Source organism: Globicephala melas, chromosome 1 (genome assembly GCF_963455315.2).
Source record: "Globicephala melas chromosome 1, mGloMel1.2, whole genome shotgun sequence".
NCBI lineage: Eukaryota > Metazoa > Chordata > Mammalia > Artiodactyla > Delphinidae > Globicephala > Globicephala melas.
In genome coordinates this window covers 174,769,585-174,797,087 of record NC_083314.1, presented here as the reverse complement: position 1 = coordinate 174,797,087, position 27,503 = coordinate 174,769,585, and the positions used below count along the sequence as shown (strand labels likewise).

Below are 27,503 nucleotides of genomic sequence, written 5' to 3'. Positions count from 1 at the left end.
GTCACATCAGAGAGGTTAAGCCACCAGCCCCAGATCACACAGCCAGAATTTGAATAGACATCTGCTGGACTCTGCTTTTTCTACAACACTGTTCTGCCTGTCTTCAGGGCCTCCCCGTCTAGTGGGGGAAACAGCCCCTGCATTTGTGGAGCTCCTGGTCTGACAGGGGCGACCGTAACCATCCTGGGGCAGCATATAGTCCAACGGGAGAGACACACAGACAACATGATGAGGCCCGACGTTCCCCGGGGGCACACTCCTGACACCTGTCCCAGGAGCAGGGCAGGTGGGCCCATGATCCACCCATCCATCTAACAAGCCCTGGAGGAACCTGGAACCCATTCCTGCTTGTAGCTCATGTGAATCCGGGAGAGTGGGAAAGGGTGGCTGGATGAAGTCCCAGAGCCAGGAGATCGGAGTGGCCTGAGGCCATTATTTGACCCCTTTGGGCTGTTCTCCCACCTGAATCCAATGAAGCCACTAATCACTTGGTCACAGTCTTCACTGGGCACCCCGGGTCCCCAGGGTGTGGGGATATGGCATGTCCTGTGGTTTACCCTGAGGTAGGCAAGAGCAGGTGGCCTGGGAGCCAGTTGAGCCTGCCGATTGAGGGCCAGGACTCCTGCCCTGAGACCCCCCACTCTCTCTCGGGGCTGTGGGAGGGTTGAGTCGGCGAGGCTGGGCCCAGCCCTCAGCAGGTGCACCCCACAAGGAGCGCTGTGAACATCACACATGCCAGGGCCCCGCACGGCCTGTGGGCTCAGCCGGCGCTCAGTGTGGAGGGTGTCCACTGAGGTGCAGCCGCACAGGCCAGTGGACCCACACAGCCTCGGGCTTTCATCCTGGCTCTGCCATTAATTAGGGCACAGCTCTCTGTGCTTTGGGCCTTGGCTTCTTCGTATGAAATCAGAATATCGTCCTGACCTCACAGGACTTTGGGGAGGGCCACGCCGCAAAACTTCTGGTTAAATCTCTCCGGCCTCAGTCGATGCATCTGTAAAACTGGGCAATGCTAGCTTCCTCCTTGGGTGGTGGGGAGGATGCCGTGAGATAGTTGATGTAGAGCACTGAGTGGGTGGTGGTAAGTGCTTTGAAAGGGGAGCCATGTTCCTGAGCATTAGTGAAGCCCGTGGCCCCAGGAGATGGGGGGGGGGCAGCGGGGACCAGGCCACTGTGAGGCCTCTGAAGGCTTAGGAATCTGGTGATGCTGTCTCCACTGGAGAGAGTATTTCTGGACGAGCCCAGGGGGTCGTCAGCACGGTGGTGCCTCTGTGGAAAGCAGCACGGTGAGTGGATGGGGCCCCCTCCCCACTCACTGCCTGACTTCAGGCAAGCACACGTCTTCTCTGGGCCCCATTTTCTCATCTGTCTGATGGGAGGCGGTGGTAGTTTCCGGCCCCACAGGGCTGCTGGGAGAATCTGGCATGTAGATTAGGTGGGCGGGGCCAGAAGTTAGGGGAAGTAGATGTCACGTGGTTCTTCCCCTGGGGCAGCCCCAAGAAACTGGGCTCTGCCCCTTGACTCACGGGTTGTGGGGCCTCCACTGCAGTAACAGGACAGTCAGCCCAGCCTTGTGAAGGTCACAGCCTGGTCACCAGCTGCTCTACTCCCTGCAGATGTTAGTCACTATCATCTTTTGCTGAAAAATAACCCCATGCTTCCTCCTGATCCTGGGACCTGAGTCTCCAGCTAAGCCCCAGTGTGTCTGTTTTGCTCTTTGGCTGAAAATCTTCCCCGACCCCTCACCCGCCCGGCTTTCCCGTGCGGGGGAGGTGGAGGCTTGGGGTCAGTGTGGAGACCTTCAAGCCCACCCAGAGCCCCCGCGAGTAAGGATCAGCTGCTCTTTGGTGAGCGCCTGCCATGTACCAGGCTCTTGGCTAAGAGCTTTCTGTGCAAATATTATATTTCCTCCACCTTCCAGCTTATTATCCCCATTTTATAGAGAGGCTCCAAGAACCAAAGTTGTCTGCTCTTTACAATGCGTGGTTTCTGAGCAGATTTTTTTTTTTAAACCCATCTCAGTGCCATATTTTGTCTGTGTTAACGAAAAGCATTTTCATCTTCGTGCACTTTTTTGGAGTCTGCCCTTACTTTTGTGAGGCCTGCAGTTCAGTTATTCTCCAGGTAACAGCCCAGGAAGTGAAGCTCAGAGGTGAAGGTGAGGCCGAGAGCTCCCAGAGGTGGAGCTGGGACCAGGGCTGGGACCCCGTGTTCTGGGCCCGGCAAACTGGCTTTTCCACCTCAGTCTAGAAACAGCATCTCAAACCCGAGTTGACAGGGACCCCCAAGAGTGCCCGGCCCTGGTGGCACGTGTCCCTCCAGGCCAGTGGACTGTCAGGTCTCTGTCCCCCAGTTTCCCATTCAAGGCATTTCCTGTGGGGCCGGAGAAGAAAAGGGAACATTCCTGGACGCTGGGCCAGGCGCGCCCCCTACTGGACCATCCTGGACCCTCACGGGGAACTCAGATTTGGGGTGAGGGATCTGAGTCATTCAATGCCCCGGACCATCTTCATTTTCCCCCCTAGCATGCTGAGGCCAGAGCTGAGGGCCTGAGTCAGGGCTTGGTCTTAGGGCTTCTCTTTTCCTCTAAAAAATGCCACAGAAGGGCTTCCCCGGTGGCGCAGTGGTTGAGAGTCCGCCTGCCGATGCAGGGGACACGGGTTCGTGCCCTGGTCCGGGAAGATCCCACATGCTGCGGAGCGGCTGGGCCCGTGAGCCATGGCCGCTGAGCCTGCGCGTCCGGAGCCTGTGCTCCGCAACGGGAGAGGCCAGAGCAGTGAGAGGCCCGTGTACTGCAAAAAAGAAAAAAAAAAAGAAAAAAGAAAAAGCCACAGAAGCCCCAAATGAGCATTCCGATCCTAGCAAGGTGGTGTGGATAGGGGAAGTTGTTGAGCCGGTTGTGTGCCAGGCACGTTTCTCGTGCTTCTCTGCGTTTTTCACGTCCTCCTCACTCTGCGGGGTGGATGTCGTGTTCTCACTGCCTCCTGCTTATGGACCAGGAAGTGGAGCTGAAGGTCCACCTTGACCCACGCCCCCACCTGCCCGCCTGGGTTCAGAAATTGGGGCTGGTGGGCTTGGCCTCAGGGCCTCGGCTCACCAGCCCTGTCTCTCGGCCAGCAGGGGCAGAGAGGAAGCTGCTCTACGAGGATGTGCGCCGGGACGGGGCACCCCGGGAGACGGAGGACCTAGGCTGGAGCTCCAGTGAGTTTGAGAGCTACAGCGAGGACTCCGGGGAGGAGGCCAAGCCGGAGGCGGAGCCCGCCAAGCACCGAGTGTCCTTCCAGCCCAAGGTGAGGGGGAAGGCGTCTCTCACCCCAGCCAAGGCACCTGCGAGTGGGGTGGTGAGGGCCAGGCCTGAGACTCGTATCTAAACCTCAGTGATTCCCAGGGATGTATGGTGAGAGAGGGAGAAGTGGCCCATGTAATCCCGAGACAGGAAGTGATCCACCCACATTGCTGATTGGCCGTGGAGAGCCCTAAACCTAGGATGGGTGTGGTTAGTGCCTGGCACAGGTGTTGCCCCTGCTCCAGGCCTGTGGCAGACCCGGCAATTGATGACGATGCTCACGGGCTCAGATCTGGCTTCAGAATCCTCCTGAACACAGTGCTTGGGCAGCTTAACTAACTGATTACAGTGGACACATGGATCAAATCAGCTTGATCTCCCTGCCTCACAGGATGCTTCTCAGATCGATCCGAGACCCCCACAGCCCTCTGCCCTGGGGAGGTGAGCAAGCGGGCTAAGTCAGAGGTGCCTGGGAGGCTTCTTTCCAAAGCCTTTCAAGGGGCCATCCATGCACTGATTGCTTCCAGTGTTTCTGCCTGGAACTGAGTTCATTCTGCTGATTTCATGGAAGGAGCCACGGAAGCCAGGAGGAGGATGGATCGTTTGGTTCCTCCTTTGCTGTGACAGCCTTGCCTGTCCCATTTGTTCTCTAGAAGCCACCAGAAGGCAGGTTCTATCCATGCCGAGATTTGGGATTGAATGGGAGCAGCCTCTTAGAGACAGGCCCTGCCCGACCAGAGGTGACTGGGTCTCTGTAAGGGTCCTTTTGAAAAGACACAGGCAGGCAAGTGGGCTCAGCCTGTCAGCGAGTCCTGCCTGCAGGTGGGGCAGGGACCAGGCAGGGGCCCCAGGCCCAGGCTGGATTACAGGGGCCTCCAACTCCCAAGTTTTTCTGAGTGCCTCCTGCCCCTTTCTGAGTTTGGGGATCCCTTCTGGGAGAGGGGCACAGGCCAGAGCAGCGCCTACGCCTAAGAGTCTTCAGACGGACTTTACTCAGATGAAGAGGGCTCCCCAAGTCCTCAGGAAGCCTGGGGGCTGAGCAGGTCACTCCTGAACCCCTGCTCTCCTCTCGGCTGGGCCCCCGTGGGCGGCGCCACGGAAAACAGCCTTGACCTCCTGCTAGCAAAAAACGTTAAGCATCTCTGACACCTACTCTGTGCCCAGTCCACATGTTAGGGTGTGGGTTGGGGTACAGGGGGACTGGAAGACCCAGCCCAGGCTTGGGGAACCTTTGTGGTCTAGGAGGAGACACCAAATATGAAACGATTTGTCAAATATGAAGAAAGCATGCCTTTCTGTGAACACGAGCCCGTGTACGTATGGCCGCCTGCCCGACACAGGTGGGATTTGATGGGCCTGATCACAGGAGGCTTCCTTCCAAGAGAGGCGGGTTGGGAGCTGGGGTGCAGAAGCCAGAGGAGATGGGAAAGGTGTCCCCAGTTGGAGGAATGACCCAGGCGAAAGCCCAGGAACAGGCCTCTTCCTGCTTCTGTCCTTAGAAGGGGCAGCTCTGGTTTAGGGGAGGGAGGGGGCTTTGGTTATGAAGGTGCCACTCGCCCTGGGTAGCCTCTGCATAGCGGGGGCGGGACTCGTGTGTCCCAGCCCTGCTCTGGAGGGTGTGAGCAGTGGGACTCCAGGCCTGGACCAGCCCTTGTTCTCAGCCTCTGACTGTCCCGCCTAATCTCCCACGGCCACTTCCCCAGCCCCGTGCCTTCTTGCTGGGGACCAAGAGGGAACCGTCAGCACCTCTCAGGGCAGGACGCGTGGGGATGCTGAGTTTGGGCTCTCCCATGGTGGTCCTCAGACTTGCACAGGCATCAGGATCATGTATGTGGGTTGTTGGTTGAAATCGCAGATGTCGTGGCCTCGCTCCCAGGTTCGGGGTTTGGGTGGGGCCTGGCAATCTGCTTTTTAACAGCGCTCTGTCCTCCGGGGATGCAAGGGGCCCACAGAGCACTCTGAGAAATGCTGGCCGGGCCCTCACCTTGGCCTGGCCCCAGGGGTGGGGGTCTCTGGGGGCTGCCCCTGGGCTTGTGTCCCGCACACCCTCAAGCTGGGGGCTTGGGACTCTTCCTCAGCAGACAAACGACGTGCAGAGTTCTTGGAATTTCTGACCATGAGGACTTTTCTCCGGCCATGGGCCCAGGCCCGCCTGTTCCCTGAACAGCAGGCTCCCAGGGATTGTAGGGGGCGTATTTCTTCTGACACCCACCTCTGCCTGGGAACCGCCCCGCCACAGCCCCACCTGCAGGGCTTTGCCCTCCTGAGCTGCTTGGGGCGCATCTGCTCCTACGCGTCGTGCTGCAGCCGCTGCATGTTTCCGGTGCCACCGCTGCTTGCCTGTATGTAGTTTGTGCTGTGGCGCGTCAGGCAGCAGAGATCTGGGCAGAGTCGGGTCCTGTCCTTAGAGTCTAACAGGAACCTGGTACCCTGTGCAGCTGCAAAAGAACTAGTGGAGCCCCTCCTGCAGGTGTCTGGCCAAGCCAGCCCTCAGTGGGCCGATTTTTGCCAAAGAAAATGACTGAGGCTCTGCAGAGGGACCTCCTTAGGAGCACTTGACCCAGATGTGACCGGGAGCCTGATCCTGCTTAATGAGGGCCTGCTGGTCGCCCCCCCATGGTCAGTGGGAGGTTTTTTCTTTTTTTTCCCAGCTGTGAAACAGGCTCCACTGAACCTGTCCACTTTCTGATTGTGATCTCTTCATGATGAAGGTGACCGTGATCCAGTTGGCCAGGGGCCTGGGCAGCACTGCCAGCTCTGACCTCAGCTGGTTGACTCTGGTCCGGCTAATTCTGCAGTTCACCTTCGAATCTAGTTCTTCGGACCCTGAGAGAGGCAGAGGCCCAGGTCCTTTATGATTTATCATGTCAGTCTTATTTACAGATGAAACAGGACTCCAGTTTTCTGGGGCGTCTGAGTAACTCTCGGAAGGATCCCTGTCCTGCTATTTCTTTGTATAACAATAGTGCGGTACAGCTGAGTGTGGTGCAGCTGGCAGAGCAGTTTCATTTATTGTTCCTAATACCCTAGAGTGGTTGGTATTACTTGCTTTAAGACTCTCATTTTGTTGATCAGAGAACCTAAGTGACAGAAGCTCAGAGAGGTTAAATGATGTGGCGAGGGCCACACAGCAAGTAGGTGGTAGAACCACAGCTCAACATCACATAGGATTGGAAAGGAAGTACCTTGTCCATCCGTTCATCCCTCCATCCGTCCGTCATCCATCCATCCATCCATCCAGTCAACTGTCCATCCATTCAACAAATATTGAGCGTTTATTATTTGAAAGATAGTCTAATATCTAAAAAAGCTTCCATTTTGTTGAACACTCACTAAGCTCTGGGGTTTACATGCTTTGTCCATTTCACCTTCTCAGTGATACTATGAGGTAATTATTATTATGGCTACTTTACCAGTGAGGAAGCTGTCACTCAGAGAGGGAAGGAGACTTTTCCAGCTAGTACGCGGGGAGCAGTGCTTTGAATGTAGGCCCACCTGCCTCTAAGCTCGTGCTTTTGATTCCTCTGCTTGTCTACTTTTCTACAAGTAATCCTAGTCATGGTCTTCTCTGTATTTTGCCAAATGTCACTATTGCTCCTACAGTTCATGCATTTGAATGTCTGTCTGTTTGTCCATTTATCTGTCCATCTTCCCAGATAGTATGTAAGCCAGCCACCTACCCCTCCATCCAGTCGCCCGCCCGTCATCCCTCCCTCCCTCTGTTCCTCCAGTGGTGTGCTCGAGCCAGCTCAAACTAGCTCACAAGAGCCCAAGAACCAATTGTGCACATCCCTTTCCAACTTCACACTCAGTGATGTCACATTGGTAGTCTGAAATTGGCCGTGGTGGGCGTGTTCACGCCGTGGAAATACTATAAGGCAGGGCTCTTTTTCCTGGAGAACCGCTCGTTGAATATTTACCAGCACAGCACTGCGTCCAACCATCCATGTTTTTATTAATTCATCTGACTGTCTCTTCATCCCTCTACCCATTTGCCATCTGTACAGTCATCCAACTGAATGTATCCATTTGCTCACCCATCCATCCACTTATCTGTCTATCCATCCATCTATGAGCCTGTCCATCTGCGCATCCGTCTATTGTCCATCCATCCATCCATCCACCCCTCTCTGCATTCACCCATCTTTCTGCATTTGCCCACTCATCCATTTATCCCCTTGCCCACCCATTCCACCCATCCGTCCACCTGCCATTCATCCCCCTCGGAAACTTGCCAAGAGCCTCTAATGTCGAGAGCCCCATGCTGGGCTCCTGGGATGGGGAGATGACCGAGACACAGTCCTTGTCCTCTTAGCACTGGGAGGGGGCCTGGGCTGTTCCCCTCCCGCCTCTGCTCCCCCGCAGCTGCAGAGACCCAGCCCCCAACTGCGTGGCATGTTGGGGTTGGATGCTGCTGGAGCTCATTCCAGGCAGGGGCCTGGTGGTCCCCAGGTGCCCGATCCCACCCACCCCGGGTTGTCTATCCACCACCTCACCTGAGTCTCCTTTTTACTCTGTTGCCGGTGTTTTGTCTCCTGCCCTCCCCGCCTGCTTCTCTCACCTGCTGTCCTTCTGCCTGGCTGCTTGTGGGCTCCAGCTTTCTCCAGACCTGACTAGGCTAAAGGAGCGATGCGCCAGGACTAAGAGAGACATCTTGGCTTTAAGAGTTGGGGGGAGAGACATGCAGGAGCTGAAGCACAAGTACGATTATAAGGTATTGTCTGTCTGTCCCTCCAAGTCCTGGGGGCTCCCGGGGCCTTTCCTGCGCTTCTGGGGCTGCAGGGGTGGGCCTGAGTCCTGGAGCTGCCTCGAGCCCTGGAACTTGGTGGCATCTTTCGCCGGCTGCGCGGGCTGATGCCAAAGGCTGGCTCGCTCCTGTCCATGTCCTCGCCTCTCTCTCTTCCCACCCTCAATTGACACCTTAACCGTCGATAAGAATTCCTGTGTGGGCTCTCAAACTTTAGGGCCCTCAGAATCACCTGAGTGCTTTGAAAAATGCAGATTCCTGAGCTCCACCCCCAGAGAGGCTGATTCTACAGGTCTGGGCCGAGGCCTAGGAATCTATGAATTTGGTAACTATGGCAGGTGGGTTTGGGTTACACTTTGTTGGTGACGTTGGATGTTCCTCCGCCTTGGAGCTGTTCAGAGAGGTCCGGGGTAAGGAGGCCAGTAGGAGAAACCGCAGTGCCTTCTTCTCAGATGGGACTCCGACCTCTGCATAAGGATGGACGGCAGTATCTTCCATTCATTGAGCACCTACTGTGTGCTGTGGGCTTTGGAGGCCTGCAGGCCTGGATTTGAATGCCAGCCCCACCACCTCCTCGCTGTGTGATCCTGGGCAGGCCTCTTGACCTCTCTGAGCTTCAGTTTCCTTGCCTGTGAAATGGCGGCATGAACAGTACCAGCGCCCAGGGTGGATGTGAGCTCAGAACCGTGAGGTGCTTAGGGCCGCGCCGGGCACAGCCTAAGAGTTCAGTGGATGGTGACCATTACTACTTGTGTGCCTGACCGTTTTCTCCCTGAGACGCCCTAGCAGGCCGCTGTCTTACTGCTGTCATTCAGTGTTAGTAAGGCCAGCAAGTGAGGCAACTGGCTGGCGGCCACACCAGCGGCCAGCGGCAGAACTGGGGTTCAAGCCTCGGTCTGTGCAAGCCAGAGCCTGCCTGCCCTCTATCCTGTAGCCCTGCCCATTTCCTCAGAACCGGAGGCCTCTCTGGAGGAGGCGGAGAGACCCTTTACAGTTTGCAAGACCCTTATAGGGACACCCTCTGACAGCCCTGTGACTGGAGGTGGGGGCAGGTTTAACTTCTCAGGAAGCTGCGGCCCAGGGAGGAGCAGGGAGCACGTGGAGGGCGGCGTCGAGACCAGGGTGCTTTCCCCAGCCCGGCCCCTGAGTCGGCCCCCAGATCGGGCTCTGTCCTCAGTGCTGTGAGCCAGTGGAGCTGGCAGGTTGACCCAGGGACGCCTTCCAGGTGCTCACCTGTTGCTCTTTTTTGGCCCAGGAAGGGTCTCTGATGGTTCCCCCAAAGACCACTTTGGGGGTTCCTAGGACAGCCCCCATGACGGCTTTCTGCTGAGATAGGAACTGGGCTCCAGGACAGAGGTTTCCACTGTGGGGGTCATGACCCCCTCAGAGGAGGGTGAGCATCTTCGTACGGTTTCCGGGGTCTGGGGTCGAATGTCCCTCTCATTAGATTCTCACTGGTGTTTATGACAGCCCCACCCACCTCTCCGAAAGGCCAAGAACTGCTGCTCTAGAATCATACCATTGAGAGGCAGGGAGGGGCCCGGGACTTCCCTTTCCCCTGCTGGCTGTTGGCTGTTTCCAGAAAGTTGTCTTGTTCCTGAAAAGTTACCACCCTGCCCCCAGCCTCAGCGCCCACTCAGTGTTCGGCAAGCCTTCCTGACCCAGACCCTTGAGCAGTGCCCGGGCCCTTATGCTGGGGACCAGGGCGGGTGTTTGGAGGAAGGTGATATAGAGAGCAGAGACCAGGGACCCCCAGATGAGCGCTTCCCACCTTTAGCAGAGAGCTTCAGGGAGCAGGGGGTTTCCTAGAACTGTACCGTCCATTATGATAGCCACCCAGCTCTTCACATTCAAGTTAATTAAAATGAAAGATCACCAGGACTCGGGGTCCTCAGTCGTACCCGCCAGCTCTCAGGTGCCCAGTGGCTGGCCGTTGCTACGTTGGACAGCGCAGACAGGGAGCATTTCTAACCACGTGGAAACTTCTAGCACTGGCTGTGCGTCAGGGAAGCTTCCAGGACTGGGCCGGGGGCTGAGGGGACAAAGCAGTGAGTTAGGGGACGGCAGCTCTGTTTGCAGGCCCCACGTGCCGCTTCCCCGTCCTGGGCCTGCCTCCGCCCGCGCCCCGTGTCTGCTTCGCTTGCCGCACCCGGCTCCGTGGAGGCACCAGCCTCCCCCGTGTTCCTGGGCAGAGGCTCAGTAAGAAACCCGGCTATTTGGTGGGGCCGGGGTTCCACGGATGGGATGGGGCTGCTCCCCTCCTTTCATACTTGCTCCTAAAGTAAGCTTGGGCTTCTGTGCAGCTCCTTTTACTGTCCAGCGTGCTTTCCCAGACCCTGTTTAGTCCTCACAGGCTCTGGCGGGTCTCAGGGAGGAAACTGAGGCTCAGTGAGGTTAAGGGTCTTGTCCAGAGTCACGCGGGTGGGGAGCGGTAGGGCTGGGATCTGAACCAGGCCTAGGACTCCAGGCCTCCAGACTTTTCCCCAGTGTCACACCATGTCCTTAATTTGACACCCAAGGGGAAAAAATTGGGTTAGTAAAGAGGGTTCCCCCCGGAAGGTCCCCCAGGGCGTGAATGCCCGTCCAGCCCTTCCCAGGAGGTCTCGGGGTGGCAGTGCCCTGCGGTCTTTCTTGGCCTCTGCTGCCACCTCCCTGGGAGGCAGTGGGCTCCGGGGTCCTCATGTTTGTAGCCCCGGCCGGGAGGCCTGGGTAGGGCCGGTGGCCCTTGACGGCAGATGTCGCAAGGCCTCCTTCCGCTTCTCTGATGAGCCCCCCTGCCTTTGCTCAGATGACCCAGCTCATGAAGGCCGCCAAGAGCGGGACCAGGGACGGGCTGGAGAAGACGAGGATCGCAGTCATGCGCAAAGTGTCCTTTCTGCACAGGAAGGACATCCTCGGTGAGGAGCTGCGGGCCGGGCCAGGGCGGGCTCGGTGCTCGGCAGGGGTGGGTGGGCGAGGTCACTGGGTGTCCGGGCTCCTCTGGCGGTGGGGTTTGGGGACTGATCCCCAAATGTGCCAGCTTGTTTCCCGGCCTGTGGCAGGTGGGCCCATCTCTTCCGGGAAGCGTGGGCCTCTCTCTTCAGCATCCCTGCCCTGGTCTCTGTCGTGGTCTCCTTGGCCTCTTGACTCCCATGCTCACCTGACCTCAGCTTTGAACGCGCCTGTTCATGCCCTTCTTTATCCATGCACCTGTCTCTCCACCAGCCGACATTTATTGAGAACCTACTAAGTGCCATGCCCCGTGCTGGGTGCAGGGACACCAAGATGGGTCAGGCAGGATTGCCTGCAGGAGCACGTGGGACAGAACGGAGACAGGCATGCAAACAGGAAATGACTAGCCGCATGGTGGGCTGCCACGGTGGGAGCGTGGGGGAGGTGAGCGTGGAATACGCGAATGAAAGGTCGGGGAAGGGCTGAGAGCAGAAGGAGAAGGGGACCCAGGTCCATCAGGCCAGGGAACGGGGCAGGGAGTGGGTGCTCCGGGCAGAGGAGCCAGCATGTCCAACGGTCCAGAGGTGGGAAGGTATGAGACGTTCAAGAAGTGATTTTCACGATGGTCATCGTTTATGGAGTGTCTGTTGTGTGCCAGGCACTCTCTGAAGAGCTTTACAGTTTCTCATTTAATACTTATAAACACCAGACAGGGACAGAGGACTGTCTTGTTCCCATTTGGAGATGGGGGAACAGGCACAGAGTGGTTCAGTGTCTCGCCTGGGGACACGCAGGCGTGGAGGGGACGGAAGAGGCTTCCTCTGGCTGGAGTGAGGGCAGGGGGGAGAGATCAGGGCCCCGTTAGCACAGGCCTTCAAGCCAGGGAGGACTTTGAGGCTCTGCGCCCTCTTGAAATCTATGTATTTCACCCTCTCTGTGCCTCAGTTTCCTCATCTGTACAATGGGGCTAATCTGGCATCTGTCTCAGGGGGCTCTGGTGAGGATGACCGAGCAGTAGCAGTACATGGGAAGAGCCCAGCACAGCTCCTGGCCCCTGCGTGGCAGGTGTTATTCCCGGTGGCAGCCACAGAAAGGGGGTGTTTGGTGCTGGGACAGCCTCTTGCTGCTCTGGCTCCGATCCTGGTTCCACGGCCTCCTGGCTGTGTGACCTTGCCCACTTCTTCCCCTCTTGGACTGCCAGGTTCCTCATCTGTGAAGCGGGTTTAATTACCCCCACCACTGCATATACTTGATTCAGCGCCAAACTTTTGGGGAAGCCCTACCCCCCGACGAGGGAGGGGACGATGGGCCGAGGAGCCATTCCGAGCTTGGAGTGGCCTGGAGAACGGACAGGCTGGACATGCCGGCTGGCTGGGAACTCTTCCTGGTCACCCTCCCCATCCCCAGGCCAGCCGGGCGGCCAGCAGGCTCCCTCCCCACCCTGCCTGTTAGCCCGGAGCCTTTCCTAAAGCGACCCTCCCACCAGAGGCGTTATTAATAGCCACGGCAAGGCTCGAATCACCGGCCAAGAATGTTACCCAGTGGCGCATGGGGGAAGAGGAAGCCGCGGGGCCAGCGGCTGGGGTGGGTGCGGAGTGATGCCCGGGGTGCCATGTGGGCCAGGCAGGAGGGCCGCCACCACCCCGACCCCCATACTGTCATCCACTGTCCTTCCTCCTCCTCCTCTTCTGTCTCCTGCTCAGGTAAGGCCCGTCTGCATGTCCCTGTTCCCTCGGCCCCCGGGAGCCACCACCACTTCTCTCTTCCCAGCTTCCCCTTAGCACCCGCTTCCTGCTGCCTGCGGCTGCCGGCACCGGGTTTCAGGGCCGCAAGCAGCGGGGTCCCGTCTCCCTGTGCCTGTGCCTGGAGCTCGTGGGGCGGGAGCCCTGCGAGGCCGGGTTACTGCGCTCTGCCTGACCTCCGCTCTTTCTCTCCAGCCCGGCCTCTGTCTGTCTCGATCTGTCCTCTGAGGTCTGCCCCCACTCATGTCTGCGTTCCCCTATTGGACAGCAGCTGGACTTTTTCCCCATTGGGTCTCTTTTTTTGAAAGATGAAAACACAAAGCCAAACAGCCCTGCTCCTCTCGGGGTTTACTTTCTTCCCCCTTTTTGGCAACAAGAAGAAAACTATTTTTAGTGTCTAGTGATGGGGACATGGGCGGCCTGGCCTTCGCCTGCCCAGAAGCGGGCGGGTCTGAGCGGGACAGAGACTCCCGGCTGGGTGGGTTCTGAGAGCCGAGCCCCTGCTGCGTGTTGTTTCCTACTCCCTCGCTCCATCCCTCCCTCACTTCTATTTCCGGGTGGACTGTCCTAGCAGAGTATAGCCAGGAGGCCAGTGAGTAGGCCCTAATCCTCTGTGGCCCCAGGAGCCACTCATCCCAGGACCCCGGTCTGTGGGGGGGAGGGTGGTTTCCAGCTCCTGGAGTTTGAGCAGGTGTGTCATCCTTGCCTTGCACGTGTCACCAGCCCATCTCACTTTCCAGGTGACTCGGAGGAGGAGGACATGGGGCTCCTGGAGGTCAGCGTTACGGACATCAAGCCCCCAGCCCCGGAGCTGGGCCCCATGCCAGACGGCCTGAGCCCACAGCAGGTTTGTGGGAGGAGCGGGGTGTCTTCAGGGGGAGGGATGGTGGGGACCCCAGCCTGCTACCTGGGACCATGCAGGTCTGGGTCTGGAAGGGGAGTTGATGATCAGGGGGCCCTTGATAGAGCCCCAGCTGGGTGGGGGACCTCCTGGGGTCTCTTCTCGACCTGCTGCACAGACCTTCCAAATTGGACTCTGCAGGTTCCACGCCATCATCCTGGGTGGCGGTGGGGCTGCATGTGGAGCTCTCGCTTCCCAGGCCTGCGGCAGCCAGAGTAGCTCCTGTGTAACTGGGTCAAACGAAGGTGTTTGAACAAAGGGCCCGCAGTCCCTTTCTGGGAAGCACCAAGCTAATCCAGTTCAGGGAGGAGCCCTGGAGGTGCCCGGCCCCCCTCCCCCAATCCACCCACCTGTCATCAGTTCAGACCCCAGAGACCCGCAGGCATCCCAGGAGCGGGGCTCTTCGGGCGATGTCTTCCTTCTCCAGAAGTGTCACATCGAGATCGGGGTGGCTGTGCTCTGGGACCTTCCTCGGCAGAGTCAGGTTTGGGTTTTTCCCCGCTGGGGTTTTCTTAGCCATGAGGCAGAGGGAGAGACCCCTGCCTCCCTCTGGTCATGAGGGCTCTGAGCAAGACATGTCGGGAAAGCAAATGCAATGAGGGGGTTGGCCGGTTTGGAGTTGGCAGGAAATCCTGATGATGGGCCCCTTTTGCAAATCGGAGATACGGCCACACCTCTCGTCTTGGGAGTCCATCCGCCTCCTTCTTTCCTTCTTTCTCCTGCCTGGCCCCTGGCAACACTGAGGTGGTGACCCCCCTGCTCCCTCCCCTATGCAGTGAGTCACTGTCAGAGCCGTCAGAGCTCAGAGCCAGGCAGGACCCCAGGCTGCCAGCTCGTAATCCGGGGTTCCCCTTTTTGATGTCGGCCGGGTCTGTCTCCTTGGGAGCCTTTTGCATTTCTTGCATCAGCAATGTTAGTTACTCTAGGCCAGTGGCTCTCAACCGAGTTTATTTTGTCCCCCAGGGGACATTTGGCAATGTCTGGTGATGCTTCTGGTTGTCACAGCTTGCGGGGGGTCGGGTGCTACTGGAATCTGGTGGGTAGGGGCTAGGGACGCTGCTACACGTCCTACAGTGCACGGGACGGCCCCAAGCATCAGCATGCCGAGGTGGAGAACGCTGCTCTGGGAACACCTGGGAAACTGGGGATCGTTGACAAGGCATCCTGCTGTGGGGCAGCTTGAAGGACAGGGGCCATGGTCAGGCCCGGGCGTAGGCAGGGTGGTGGGAGGAGATGCAAAGGTGTGCCAGAGGCAGGAGGGAGGAAACAGAGGGGAGCAGGGGAGATGGTGGTGGGCGCCTGGATCGATGTTCTCAGGATGGCTTTGGGGGCACAGTGGGGATCAGTCACCCTCCCAGCTCTGGGCCAAGGTGGATAGGCTCCGCCCTCGGACACCTCTCATGTGCGATACCTTTCATGAGCTCTGTCCCAGCTTTGCTGCACGCTAGAATCACCTGGGAAGCTTTAAAAAACACTGTTACCGAGGTTGCACCCCATAGCAATTCCTTCAGAATGTCTGGGGTGGGAGTCACATGATTCCAGTGTGCAGCAAAGTCCCCCTGCCCCCCCCAGCCCGCATGCTGCTGTATCCAGGTGAGGGCTTCTTGACTGGGTGCTGGTCGGTCTGCACCTGAGAGATGCACTAATTTGAGCTGAGGAGAGACAGGGAGGGCAAGAGGGGAAGGATAAGGGGCGGGGATGTTTAGCTTGAAGTAGAGCCCACTTGGTGGGGATGGGAGAGAGATTGGTTAAGGATTGGATCTATAAGTGTCGGGAGCTGAGATTTCAATTTCACCTAAGAAAGAATTTTCTACTAAAGTTGTCCAAAGATGGAGGAGACCACCCGTCCCCATGGAGGAGAGTGGTGGTTTCCCATCCCTGGATGTGTGGGAGCAGAGACCAGGCAGGGGCCTCGAGTCCCAGTGTCCCCTGCCCCCGTGCTGCAGTCTGGGGAGCACGGGCATTTGTCTGGGGTTGGCAGGGCCTCTGGAAGGGAATGCTGGCCTGCCAGGCCCCAGTGGTCCAGGAGCAGCTCTGGGAAAGACGAGTTCCTTCTGTCCCGCGGCCGGCAGCTCCACTGGGCGTCATGACTCCTCGTCCCATCACCCGGGGCTCCGCACGCAGCCGGAGCTCACTCTGTGCCGTGGTTGGCACAGGTGCCGACTGTGCTTTCTGCCCGAGCAGGTGGTCCGGAGGCACATCCTGGGCTCCATCGTGCAGAGCGAAGGCAGCTATGTGGAGTCTCTGAAACGGGTACTCCAGGTAGGACTCCGGGGGGTCTGGGGAGAGGGCAGGGGAGACCCCGGAGGGACATTTTACAAGGAGCGTTTGGGGACTGTGGGCATTTTTAAGGGGAAGGAGCCAAAGGCCAGGGCTTTTATGGAAACAGCAGGAACTCCAAATGGGGGACACCAAGAATTCCAGATGCCTTGGTGTTCACAGGATGACTGCATTTTCTGAAACCATGTCGGGGTTCAATAAAATGAGCTGTATCCTATGAACTTGAGGGCATGTGGTGCCTCTTGTGCCTCCCTCGCCACTCTGGGAGCCCCCGGGGCAGGGGCTGATGTCTCCCCGTCATCTTGGAGCTCCCTGGGTGCGCCCTCTCCCCTGTGATCCGGATGCACAGGAATTGCTAAGTAGATGCTTGCGTGACTAAGGTGTGCTGGCCTGGTCTGTAGTTTGCATTCCTGAAAAGGTGAACCTTCTGGGATGTTGTGGGCTCTCGGGGAGGACAACACGGAGGGGAATTGTAGGGGTGGGAGGGTGCTAGTAACAACCTCATTTCCCCTCCTGAGTTTGGATCCACAGTGGAGGAGCCCAGACCTCAGGCAGGTGGAGACAAAAATATCCCGTGTTTCTGACAAAGCTGGTTGGAGAGTGTGGCTCTAGGTCTTGCTGTGACATCACTGCCACTGCTCCGTTAGACAGACTGGCTCACTTGTGGGCAAAGCCGATCTGGGCCGGCCCCTGGGGACTGCCTCCGTGGAGCTCCTTGCAGGCAGGGGTCTGCCCGAAAACCCAGCTTAACACATAAGTCACGGGGGTGGGTTATGGATGGGCAGAAGGGTCAGGAGTGTTACGATCACGGAGATCCTTCCAGAAGGACAGGTGAAGAGTGAGGGGTGGGTGCTCCTCCCGCAGGAAGGTCTGCCGAGTTCTGCTTGGCCCGGTCCAGGTGGCCATGAGGGCAGTGGGGGCAGGGGCTGTGGCCTGGCCTCGGGGCACTCACCCCGCCCGCGCCCCCGCCTCAGGATTACCGCAACCCCCTGATGGAGATGGAGCCCAAGGCGCTGAGTGTCCGCAAGTGCCAGGTGGTGTTTTTTCGCGTGAAGGAGATCCTGCACTGCCACTCCATGTTCCAGATCGCCCTGTCCTCCCGCGTGGCCGAGTGGGACTCCACCGAGAAGATTGGGGACCTCTTCGTGGCTTCGGTAGGTGTCCCCAGACTCTCCCCAGCCTGCCAAGGTGCCAACCGCGGCCGTGATCTGGATGTGCTCCGGGCCAGCCTCCTGCCTCCACCTGGTCGCCTCGTCCCAGCCAGCGGGGTCAGAGGGTGGCAGGGCCTGAGTCGGCCTGGCCTACGCGGGGGTGGGCGTGACACCTTGCAGCGTGTCCTTGGAGATGTCCGCCCGCGTGCCTCCCGCTTACTGTTCTGGCTCCGCCTAGGTGGCAGCGCCTCCAGGAGACTGGCCACTGTGGGCAGCCACCTGGCCGATCTCAAGCGCCCCCTGCCGAGTGCTCGCGGAGGGACCACTGTGCGACGCTCCCACAGAGCATGGCCTTGGCCCCAGAGCGTGCTGCAGGGTGTCGTGCTCCCGGAGACCTGGCCTGGTCCCAGCTCAGCTGTGCAAACGTGGGCAGCCTCAGGGCCCTCTCGGGTCTCAGGTCCCCATCTGTGGAAGAAGGGGGTGTGCTGGACTCATGGTTTTTGACACTGAAGTCTGTGGGCCCCAGAGAGATTCATGGGGTGAGAGATGGTCAGATCGGTGGAAACTGCTTCGATATGTTGTAGGCAACTGGGTTCTGCTAAAAGACAAAATCCCAGCACCCTGGTCGGTGTGTCCATGGGGCTCAGGTCAGGAGCGCCATCCTTGAGGGTGGGGAGCTGGGGGGCGTAGCAAAGGGCCGCCATACCCCCCTTCGCCTGTGGGCCAGGCTGCCGTGCTGGGGGACGAGGGACCTCCCCGGGCTCTCCTTAGCACCACCTCTTCCTCCCTGTGACCTTGGTGTCTCTTTGCCTCTCTGAGCCCTGTCCCCTCCCCTCACCGGGTGACAGGTTTCCTCACCTCAAGGCTAGCTGAGACCCTCCAGGCAGAGGAGGACTGTGGTCGCCGGTGAGGGTGGGGTGCTGGTCGCCCTCCCCCTCGCATGGATGTGACCCTCCCGGGCCGCGCCCACACCTGTTACAGTTCTCCAAGTCCGTGGTGCTAGACGTGTACAGCGACTACGTGAACAACTTTACCAACGCCATGTCCATCATCAAGAAGGCCTGTCTCACCAAGCCCGCCTTCCTCGAGTTCCTCAAGGTGGGCCCGAGGGTGGTCCGGGGCCCCTCTCAATGGAGCCCCGGCCGTCGGGGTGGGGGGGCAGGGAGGTGTCTCAGGAGGTAGGGATCGCTGCAGCAGCACTTCTTTGGCCCAGATGCCTCTCTTCTTTCCTTTGGGCCATCCCCAGTCCCACGGGAAGAAAATCTGCCTGTCCTTTCCCCACTCCGCCAAGGGGAGGGTGAAGAAGAGTTAAAGTTTCTGTAAGCCGCTTGGGATCCTGGAGTTCTGACAGGTGGAAGCGTAGGCCTGTGGCATCTGCAGATGGTGGCTAGGCTTGGTGTGGCTCAGCTTGTGGCCGGGATGATCCCTTTTCTTAAAGCGGTGCTTTGGGGATCACGTGCGAGAATAGAGTTTAAAGGACTATAGGCCTCAAGTAGCTGTGGGACCAGGTCCCCAGTCCCCATTTCCTAGGCGCACACGTAGGTGAGTCAGAGACGTGCCACCCAGCAGAGGGCGCAGGTGGGCTAGGGCCCCCCCACCCCGAGCCGAGCAGCCTACAGCCTGGATCCCAGAGGCTCAGGGGGCTTTCTCAATGGGGCGCCATCCGACATGGGTCCTGGGGGGTCAGTGGGGTTGAAACGGAGAGATGAAGAAGAGGGTGTTCCAGGTGCAAGGGTGATGGGGCAAAGGTCAGAGGCAAAGTCTGGTTGGATCCTGGGAGCACTGGGTGCCTGGGAGAGAGGCCCAGAGCAGTGGAGTTCAGTTTGGGCAGATCTGGACCTCCTGGCCCAGGGGCTAGGATGTCGTATTTCAGGCAGCGGGAAGCCACTGAAGTTTTGGGTGGAGGCAGATGGAGGCAGAGGCCGGTGGGGAAGCTGTGGCGGCAGCCTGGGTCACAGGGGCTGAGGGCCCGGGTCAAGGTGACAGGTGGGTGGATGGAGAGGTGGAAACAGAAGCAAGACACAGGACAGTAAGAACCGTCCCCCTGCCGATCCTCACCCCGGCCCAGGCCCGTCCGCTTTAGTTTAGGTGGAGGGAATGGTTGTCTCGGCTACTTTCCGTAGCCTGACTTCTTGGATAAATTGCTGAAATGTCCTACTTAGGCTTTTAGTCCAGAGACTTTAACATGACGCTCTAGGCTTTCCAGGGTGAGGGGCTGTACCAGGGAGCCCTGTGGTGGCAGGGACCCCTGACTGTGGAACCAGGGACCTCCTGGGCTCTTCTCTTGGGCCCAAGGCTGAGCAGCGTCCTGGGTCCAGGGAGGGGAGCCCGGGATGGGCCGTATCTGTACCCCGGGTGCTGGGCCCTTGCTGCGGAGGCTCAGTGAATCATCCCCCCTCATCTCCAACAGCGGCGGCAGGTGTGTAGCCCCGACCGCGTCACGCTCTACGGGCTGATGGTGAAGCCCATCCAGAGGTTCCCGCAGTTCATCCTCCTGCTTCAGGTACCACGGGGGATTCCGACGGCCACCAACCTGCAGGGTGGGGCGTGGGATGGTGCGAGCCTCATGGGGTTGGGGCAGGAGGGCTGGCTTCTCATCCGTCACCCACAACCCACACATCTGTGCACGGTGGGCAGGGCCTTGGCCCCCCGGCCCCCTCTTTCCCCACTCCTAGGGTGGAGCCCATCGAGCTTACTTTCGCCTCCCCTGGTGGGAACCCGGTGACAGGTGGTTGTGGGAAGAATCCGGGCGACTGTGGGGCCCCTGGCAGTGAGGAGATGCCCCGGGGATGCTCTGATCTTGGCACTTCAGGCTTCCCGGGGGAGCGTTAGCCTCCACGCTGGGCCCCGAGAGCTTGAGGCACCTCCCCTGATTGCCGGGGGTCCTCAGTCAGGGGGTGAGTCCCCCTGGGGCGAAGGCTGGCTGCCAGCCCAAGGGCCCAGCAGGGTTTCCTCTCTGTTCTCAGAGCGACCAGCAGCAGGAGTGGGTCTCGTCTCAGTGTACAGTGCATCAGTGAATCAGGGATTGGTCCACAGTTCATCAGTGAATCAGGGATCGGTCCGCACAGCTATTTTATTTTAGTTATTCATTCACTAGCTGCTTCTTGAGGCCTTGCTCTATGTCAGGCCCCACCTGTCCCGGCTACAAGCTGGGCCCTTCTCAGGCCTGAGTGTGGAGGCGGAGGCTGTGACCCCAGCCAGGGGAGGGTCTGCTGGGGTGGGGGTCTCAGTCGTGGCTCCCTCTGGACCCTGGCAGGACATGCTGAAGAACACCCCCAGGGGCCACCCGGACAGGCTCTCGCTGCAGCTGGCGCTCACGGAGCTGGAGACGCTGGCCGAGAAGCTGAACGAGCAGAAGCGGCTGGCCGACCAGGTGGCCGAGATCCAGCAGCTGACCAAGAGCGTCAGTGACCGCAGCAGCCTCAACAAGGTGCGTGCGTACCTGCCCTGCAGCCGGCCTCGCCCGTCGCTCTGCCTCCTCCCCTGTGGCACCCACCAGGTGGCAGTGTTCTCCGAGGGAGACGATTCCTTGCTTCTCTCTGAGCCCGCAGACCTTACCTGAAGGATTAATCTTGACTAGACCTCCACATTCGTTACTACTCATGTGATTTTAGGATAAAAGCTGATTTAATTCAGCAGTGTAATTGCCAGTAAAGATGCCAGAAATGATAGCCTAGTATTGTGCTTAAACTAGTGGGCCGTGGAGTCAGAGTCTGGGTTTGAATCCAGATTTTGCCACTGGTGCTTACTGTGTGGCCTCAGGGGAATCATCCAACCTCTCTGAACCTCAGTTGCTTCCTCTGTAATGAGAAGAGCTCGATGGCGCCTGACCCTCAGGGCTTCTGCGAGGCAAATGAGAGAGTTGGCAAACTGGCAGACCCAGAGCCCTTAATACAAGGTGGCAGCTGTCATTATTAGTGTTATTTTTTAAGAAGCAAAAAGAAAAATCCACGCCATGTTTTGGGATTGCAACTTAGGAACATTCTAGCAAAAAAAAAAAAATCTTGAAACACTTTCAGATGAGTCTATTAGGGAACTCTGTTTTTATTTTATTTTATTTTATTTTTTTGCAGTACGTGGGCCTCTCACTGTCGTGGCCTCTCCCGTTGCGGAGCACAGGCTCCGGACGCGCAGGCTCAGCGGCCATGGCTCACGGGCCCAGCCGCTCCGCGGCATGTGGGATCTTCCTGGACCGGGGCACGAACCCGTATCCCCTGCATCGGCAGGTGGACTCTCAACCACTGTGCCACCAGGGAAGCCTGGGAACTCTGTTTTTAAAACACAAAGTTGGTACAAAAAAAATTAGTCACCTCCCAGAGTCACCTGTTGGTGAACTTTATTTTTTAAATTTTATTTGTTTATTTATTTGGCTGCGTTGGGTCTTCGTTGCTGTGCGCGGGCTTTCTCTAGTTGTGGCGAACAGGGGCTACTCTTCGTTGCGGTGCACGGGCTTCTCATTGCGGTGGCTTCTCTTGTTGCGGAGTATGGGCTCTAGGTGTGCGGCCTTCAGTAGTTGTGGCACGCGGGTTCAGTAGTTGTGGCTAGTGGGCTCTAGAGCTCAGGCTCAGTAGTTGTGGCACATGGGCTTAGTTGCTCCGCGGCATGTGGGATCTTCCCAGAGCAGGGCTCAAACCCGCGTCCCCTGCTTGGCAGGCGGATTCTTAACCACTGCGCCACCAGGGAGGTCCCTTTGGTGAACTTTAGTCCTCTGTTTCCCTAGTGGCTTGTGACATGGGCCGCTTGCAGCTGCACCCACATCTGGGAGGCCCCGGGCCCCGCCTTCTTTCACCCACCAGAGTGTGGGGTTTGGCCCCAGGGCACTTGGCGAGGGCAAGCGTTGTTCTTTGGGGAAGGGACATCCTGTGGAGTCACAGGGAGGTGTTCAGGTATTTGGGGGAAAACTGGGAGCCTCCTGGCTCTGTGGCCCCAAAAGCAGAACTAAGGCCAGTGACTAAGGCCGATGAGATTTCAGCCACACGGGCTGGAACTTTCTAATGTTTGGGGAGTGTCACCAGGAGCACCACAGCGCTTCCCACGCGGCCCCGCCCTTTACAGTACATGATACTCCCTAACCTGCGTTGTCATGTTTGATTTTCACCACAGGCCTGCAAAACAAGGCCCGGACAAGTGAACTTGCAGGGTCCCTTGCAATTCTAAGCTTCAGGGTCCTGCGTCTTAAGACTGTCCCACCTCAGGCCAAATTCAGGCTGCACATGTGTATTTAGGCCCACACAGTATTTTTAGGAAAATGGAATTAATTGCCAACATTTAGAAATGGAGAAATGTCCCACAACATTTAGACTCATGTATCTTCTTAAGGGTCGGAAGAGCTGGCACTCTGGCCCACCGTCCTATGTGGCACCAGTCACCTGAGTAGCGGCTGCCCTTGCCCCCTCAGTCCACATCCAGGTCTTCCCACTGAGGTTACTTCTGGCCCTGCAGGCACCTGAGTTTGCTTTGCCTGTTCCAGGAGTATAGAGATGGGAAGAAAAGATGAGGCAGGGGATGGAGCCCCCTCCCCGGGGTGTATCCCCATCCAGGATTGCTCAGGTTGGGCCTGAAGGGTAGGGGTCATCCCCCCTCCCTGCCTCCAGGCAGGACTTCCCCAGCCAGTTCCACACAAGCCTTCTATTTTTTTTAAAAAAATTATTTGTTTATTTGGCTGCTCCGGGTCTTAGTTGCGGCAGGCGGGGTCTTAGTTGTGGCACGCGGGGTCTTAGTTGTGACACGCGGGATCTTTAGTTGCGGCATACAGACTCTTAGTTGCGGCATCCAGCTCCCCGACCAGGGATCGAACCCGGGCCCCCTGTGTTGGGAGCGCGGATTCTTAGCCAGTGGACCACCAGGGAAGTCCCAAGCCTTCTATTTTGAAATGTCTCTCGGGTTAAAAAGACCTTAGCCCAGCCATGGCCACCGTGCTAGTGTTTGATGGTCTTTGCACTTGGGAAGTATCTTCTTCTGTCTTTAGCTCCTTTCCTGTAACCAAGAGGGTTTCTCTCGCTTTGGCTCACACACTTGTGAGATCACTCGGGAGAAGGAAACCCTTTTCTTTAGCACTTGCTCTGGGAAGAGCTGTCTGTTCCCTTCTGCTCTGTCCGCTGGGGGGAACCCGGGCTGTGAGGAGCAGTGGTCACTGGCTGGAGGTCAGGGGGACCTGTTGGGTGTTGGGCGAGGAACTGACAGCCCCAAGCCTCAGTTTCCCCACCCGTCAAGTGGGTGTGTCGGATGCGTGTGGGATGGTGTCGTGGAGAGAGTGATGGTGGCCGCACACCACGCCTTCCCTTGCCAGGGCCCCCCTGGGGCAGTCTCGGCCAGTTCTGAGGCCAGTGCAGTGATTTCCCTCTTGCCACCCATCACCCAGAGAGAAGTGGAAACGAAACTGGGTGTGCCCGAAGTGCAACGGTGTCGGCTGTTTCAAAATGTGCCTGCTCAGGACGCGACTGCAGGGGGCTGCTTGTGCAATACCCGAGTTTTCTGTTGTCTTTCTTGTTTTTAATCTGCTTAAGTGGCAGGAGGATGGTTGTCGGAAGCCAGGGGACTTTCCTCTCTCCTGAGGAAAAGGGTCACAGCACACTTGGCCGTCTTCTGAGGGGCCTGCTGTCTTCAGGGTCCCGGCTGTGTCTACACGAGCTGGCAGTCAGCTTGCTGGTGGAAGCTGTGGGCTGGGGGAGCCCAGTCTTAGCAGTCATGGGGGTATCCCTGGGGCACCCTGAGACTTTTTGTGTGTGTTGGGAGCAGCGGGCTTTCTCTGACTCCTCTAACCCCCAGTCAGGAGCCAGAGGGCGTGTGGCTGGCTGCCGGGTGCTGGGAACAGCGTGTGTGGCCTGGCTCTGTCCTGCCCTGCCGCTCAACCGGCACTGGGTCTCAGCAAGTCTCTTTACTTTTGGAATCTCCGTCCCCTTGTCCAGGAGTGGGGAGGCCTCAGCGTGCTTGAGGCGATTAAATGAGAGGTGGACTCTTTAGTGGCGTGTGGTGTCACTTGGGCTTTCGTGTCGCCTGGAGAGACCCCGCTCTTCACAGAACAGAAGGGCGTTCTGTCCAGGAGAGGTTTGGGGATGACCCGCCCTTTCCCTTGTGAGGATGGGGCGGAGGGGCGCTAGCTATTGTCATCAGAATCACGGGCTTTGGGAAGGAATTTTGCTGAATACTCCTTTTCCTCCTCAGCAAAATCCTTACTTAGTAAAGAGACGTTTTCCCAGCGGGTCTCCGGGTCTGATGGTGGTCCGGGGCTGGCAGCATTCTTGGAATCCAGCCTGAGATGGGCAGACGCCTGTTCGGATGCTGGAGGCTTGAAGGCCTTCAGCCTTGTCAGAGGGTTGCCTTGTCGACCAGCAGATCTGTCCCAGCCCCACACGAGGCCTTCCACGAGGCCAGTAGCTGAGGTTGTTCAATAGGTCAGGGTGACGAATGGGACCTACTTTCAGGCCAGGAGTCTCCCTGCTTGAGGCCACACGAACAGTGGCAGCAGTGGGGACAGTGGCCATCTGTGGGGTGTCTCGTCGCAGGGCCGGCTCCTTGGGTGTGTGGCCTGTGCCGTCACCAGGGTGGGCGCTCAGAAGGGCCCCATATTTGGCTTAATGCTCTGCCATTTCCATCTTGAAATTCTTTTTTTTTTGCGGTACGCGGGCCTCACTGTTGTGGCCTCTCCCGTTGCGGAGCACAGGCTCCGGACGCACAGGCTCAGTGGCCATGGCTCATGGGCCCAGCCGCTCCGCGGCATGTGGGATCTTCCCGGACCGGGGCACGAACCCGTGTCCCCTGCATCAGCAGGCGGACTCTCAACCACTGCGCCACCAGGGAAGCCCTTGAAATTCTTAATAATTCTGAGTGAGCAGCGGGTTGTCCTCCTCTGCTGGGCTCTGCGGATCATGTAGCCAGGTCCGGTCACACGTTGCCTTGGTGATGTGAGCTGTAGAGGTATCGCCCACTTGACAGCTGAGAAAGCTGAGGTGTGGAGAGGTGACATGGCGCCTGCCAGAGGGCTTCACAGCGGGCGCTCCGGGAACCAAGGTCAGAGCACGGGTCTGCGGCTCTGGAGCTGTGCCGCTGGCAGTGGCTGGCTCACCTGAGCAGGGGTGCTGGCTGCTGGGGCCGGTGGGTGGTCAGTGCCTCTTTTCCCCCGGGGATGGAGGGTGTGGCCCTGTCTCATCCTCCACCTCTCCCAGCTGTGGTCCCCTTTGTATGTGGAGGGAGAATCCTGGGTCTTTGGCACAGCGATGTCTGTGGAGCAGCCCGTGTACGATGTTGGTGTTGACCTTGCTCTGTCCCCTCCCCCCAGCTTTTGACCTCAGGCCAGCGTCAGCTGCTCCTGTGTGAGACACTGACGGAGACCGTGTACGGTGACCGCGGGCAGCTGATCAAGTCCAAGGAGCGCAGGGTCTTCCTGCTCAGCGACATGCTGGTCTGCGCCAACATCAACTTCAAGTAAGCAGACCTGGCTGTTGCCCCTCCCTGGGGACCCCTCCTGTCATGTCCCAGTCCGTCATGGCTGGGGTCCTGCGTGAGCTCATCGGAGGCCTCCAACGTCCCGACTTCCTCTTCTATCCCTTTGTGCCTGCTCTGTCCCTGGTCCCCAGAGCTAGGAAGCACCTGCAGAGGTCACTGAGGGCAAACAGCTGTCTGTTGCACAGGGTGGACTGTTCTGGAACTCTGCCGTCGGAACTGAACAGTCTGCTGAGTTTTGACCACTTTGAAATTCAAGAGATTCTTCCCTGTTCCCAGCCCAGATCCCAAATCCCTGCTGCTTTAAGTCAAATAGATTTTCCTCCGGCCGGATCTGCGTGTTTCTCAGCACGAGTCTTTGCCTTTCCCCCAACTCCCTGCAGGAGCCTGGTTTCCCGGTTCTGGGTCAGAGGTTGTAGAAATGCCCAGAGGCGGGCTGCCAGGTGCTGCCTGGAGCCGGGATTGGAGCTGGAGCCCCGCAGTGGGGAGAGGGTGGTTCTTTAGACCAGAGTCTGCAAACTCGTGGCCTCTGGAAACCCTGTGTTTGGCTCCTACGGGGAGTTCACACAAAGGTTGAGACATCTGGCTTCTCTTAGAAACGTGAAGATCTCGCGTTCTGGGCCCACACTGCCTGGGGCCACACGGGCCTGCAGGTGGGTTGCGTGAACTCTTTACTGGGGCTCCCACCTTCGTTCATTCCCTCCTTCCCTCATTCAAGCACTATAATTTTTTTTTTTTTTTTTTTTTTTTTGCGGTACGCGGGCCTCTCACTGTTGTGGCCTCTCCCGTTGCGGAGCACAGGCTCCGGACGCGCAGGCTCAGCGGCCATGGCTCACGGGCCCAGCCGCTCTGCGGCATGTGGGATCTTCCCGGACCAGGGCACGAACCCATGTCCCCTGCATCGGCAGGCGGACTCTCAACCGCTGCGCCACCAGGGAAGCCCAAGCACTATAATTTTTAGGTCCCGTTTATATCCTGGACTCTGTGCAGGTGCCAGGGATCTGACCTACACCCTCTCTGCCCTCCTGTTGCTTGGAGCCTAGCATGGTGTGAAAGTGTGATGAGGGTGTTAGTGGCTCACTTTTAGGGGTTCATCTTGGGTGACTTGGGGTGAGTCACGTGACCTGTCTGAGCATCAGTATCCTCTCCTGGAATAGTACAGGCTTCCTAGCAGGGCCACTGTGGGAATAGATGATGGAAGACCAATGCCCACTCCAGGGAGAAGGCCCTCCGTGTGGTCCGCTCTGCCCACACCTGGCCCAGCCCAGTGGCCGACCCCCGGGGGGTCTCAGCGGCTGCAGTGGTTTTTACAGAAACCACTCTGTAACGATAACGACCCTTCTTGTCTTTTTCCTCAGGCCTGCCAACCACAGGTAGGGGCGCCAAGGCTTGGGGTGGGCGTGTGATTCTGGATATGGGGCTGGGGCCTGGATGCCCTGATGCTTCTGCCCCTTCCTCCGTTCCCTGCTCCGCCTGGCTTGGTTTTGACCTGAGGGCTTGTGCTTGGGCTGTGAGGTGCCTGGCTGGGCTGACCTGCTGAGGAGCGGCTCTGGCTGGCCCTGGGGCTGGGTGCTGCGGGCTCTCCAGGGCCGTGTCCTCTCTTCCTGGCAGGGGCCAGCTGGAGATCAGCAGCCTGGTGCCCCTGGGGCCCAAGTATGTGGTGAAGTGGAACACGGCGCTGCCCCAGGTGCAGGTGATGGAGGTGGGCCAGGAGGGCAGCTCCTATGACAAGGACAACGTACTCATCCAGCACGCCGGCGCCAAGAAGGCCTCGGCTGCGGGCCAGGCCCAGAGTGAGTACCTGCCCGACACTGCCCTGGGAGCACCTGCCCGGGCTCGGCCCCCAGGCCCGCGGGCACTTGGCCCAGAGACTTTTCCTGCTGTACATAACTGTACACAAATACACACCCACATCCCTACCTGAGTGTGCAAATGCATGCTGCACGCAGTCACCCCTCACAGCCCCTGCCCACCCCAGTCCTGTACACCCTGGCGAGCGTGCACACGCAGTGACCTTGGATCA

General features: G+C 58.5%; 1 protein-coding gene across 11 annotated transcripts in view; it reads left to right on the top strand.

Moving 5' to 3' along the window:
• Nucleotides 1-27,503, top strand: part of ARHGEF10L (Rho guanine nucleotide exchange factor 10 like) — a 146,864-nt gene that overhangs the window by 60,287 nt on the left and 59,074 nt on the right. For 6 of the 11 annotated variants that reach the window (XM_060310461.2, XM_060310443.2, XM_060310449.2 and 3 more), the window contains 11 exons: nt 3,118-3,290; nt 7,884-8,000; nt 10,822-10,930; nt 13,447-13,553; nt 15,792-15,869; nt 16,862-17,041; nt 18,020-18,136; nt 19,449-19,541; nt 20,295-20,468; nt 25,317-25,462; nt 27,092-27,273. In XM_060310461.2, coding sequence (XP_060166444.1) covers nt 3,118-3,290; nt 7,884-8,000; nt 10,822-10,930; nt 13,447-13,553; nt 15,792-15,869; nt 16,862-17,041; nt 18,020-18,136; nt 19,449-19,541; nt 20,295-20,468; nt 25,317-25,462; nt 27,092-27,273 — 1,476 coding nt within the window. Of the gene's footprint in view, nt 1-3,117; nt 3,291-7,883; nt 8,001-10,821; nt 10,931-12,480; nt 12,668-13,446; nt 13,554-15,791; nt 15,870-16,861; nt 17,042-18,019; nt 18,137-19,448; nt 19,542-20,294; nt 20,469-25,316; nt 25,463-27,091; nt 27,274-27,503 lie in introns of those variants that run through there. The other 5 variants (XM_060310467.2, XM_060310476.2, XM_030876840.3 and 2 more) reach the window with 5 other exon arrangements.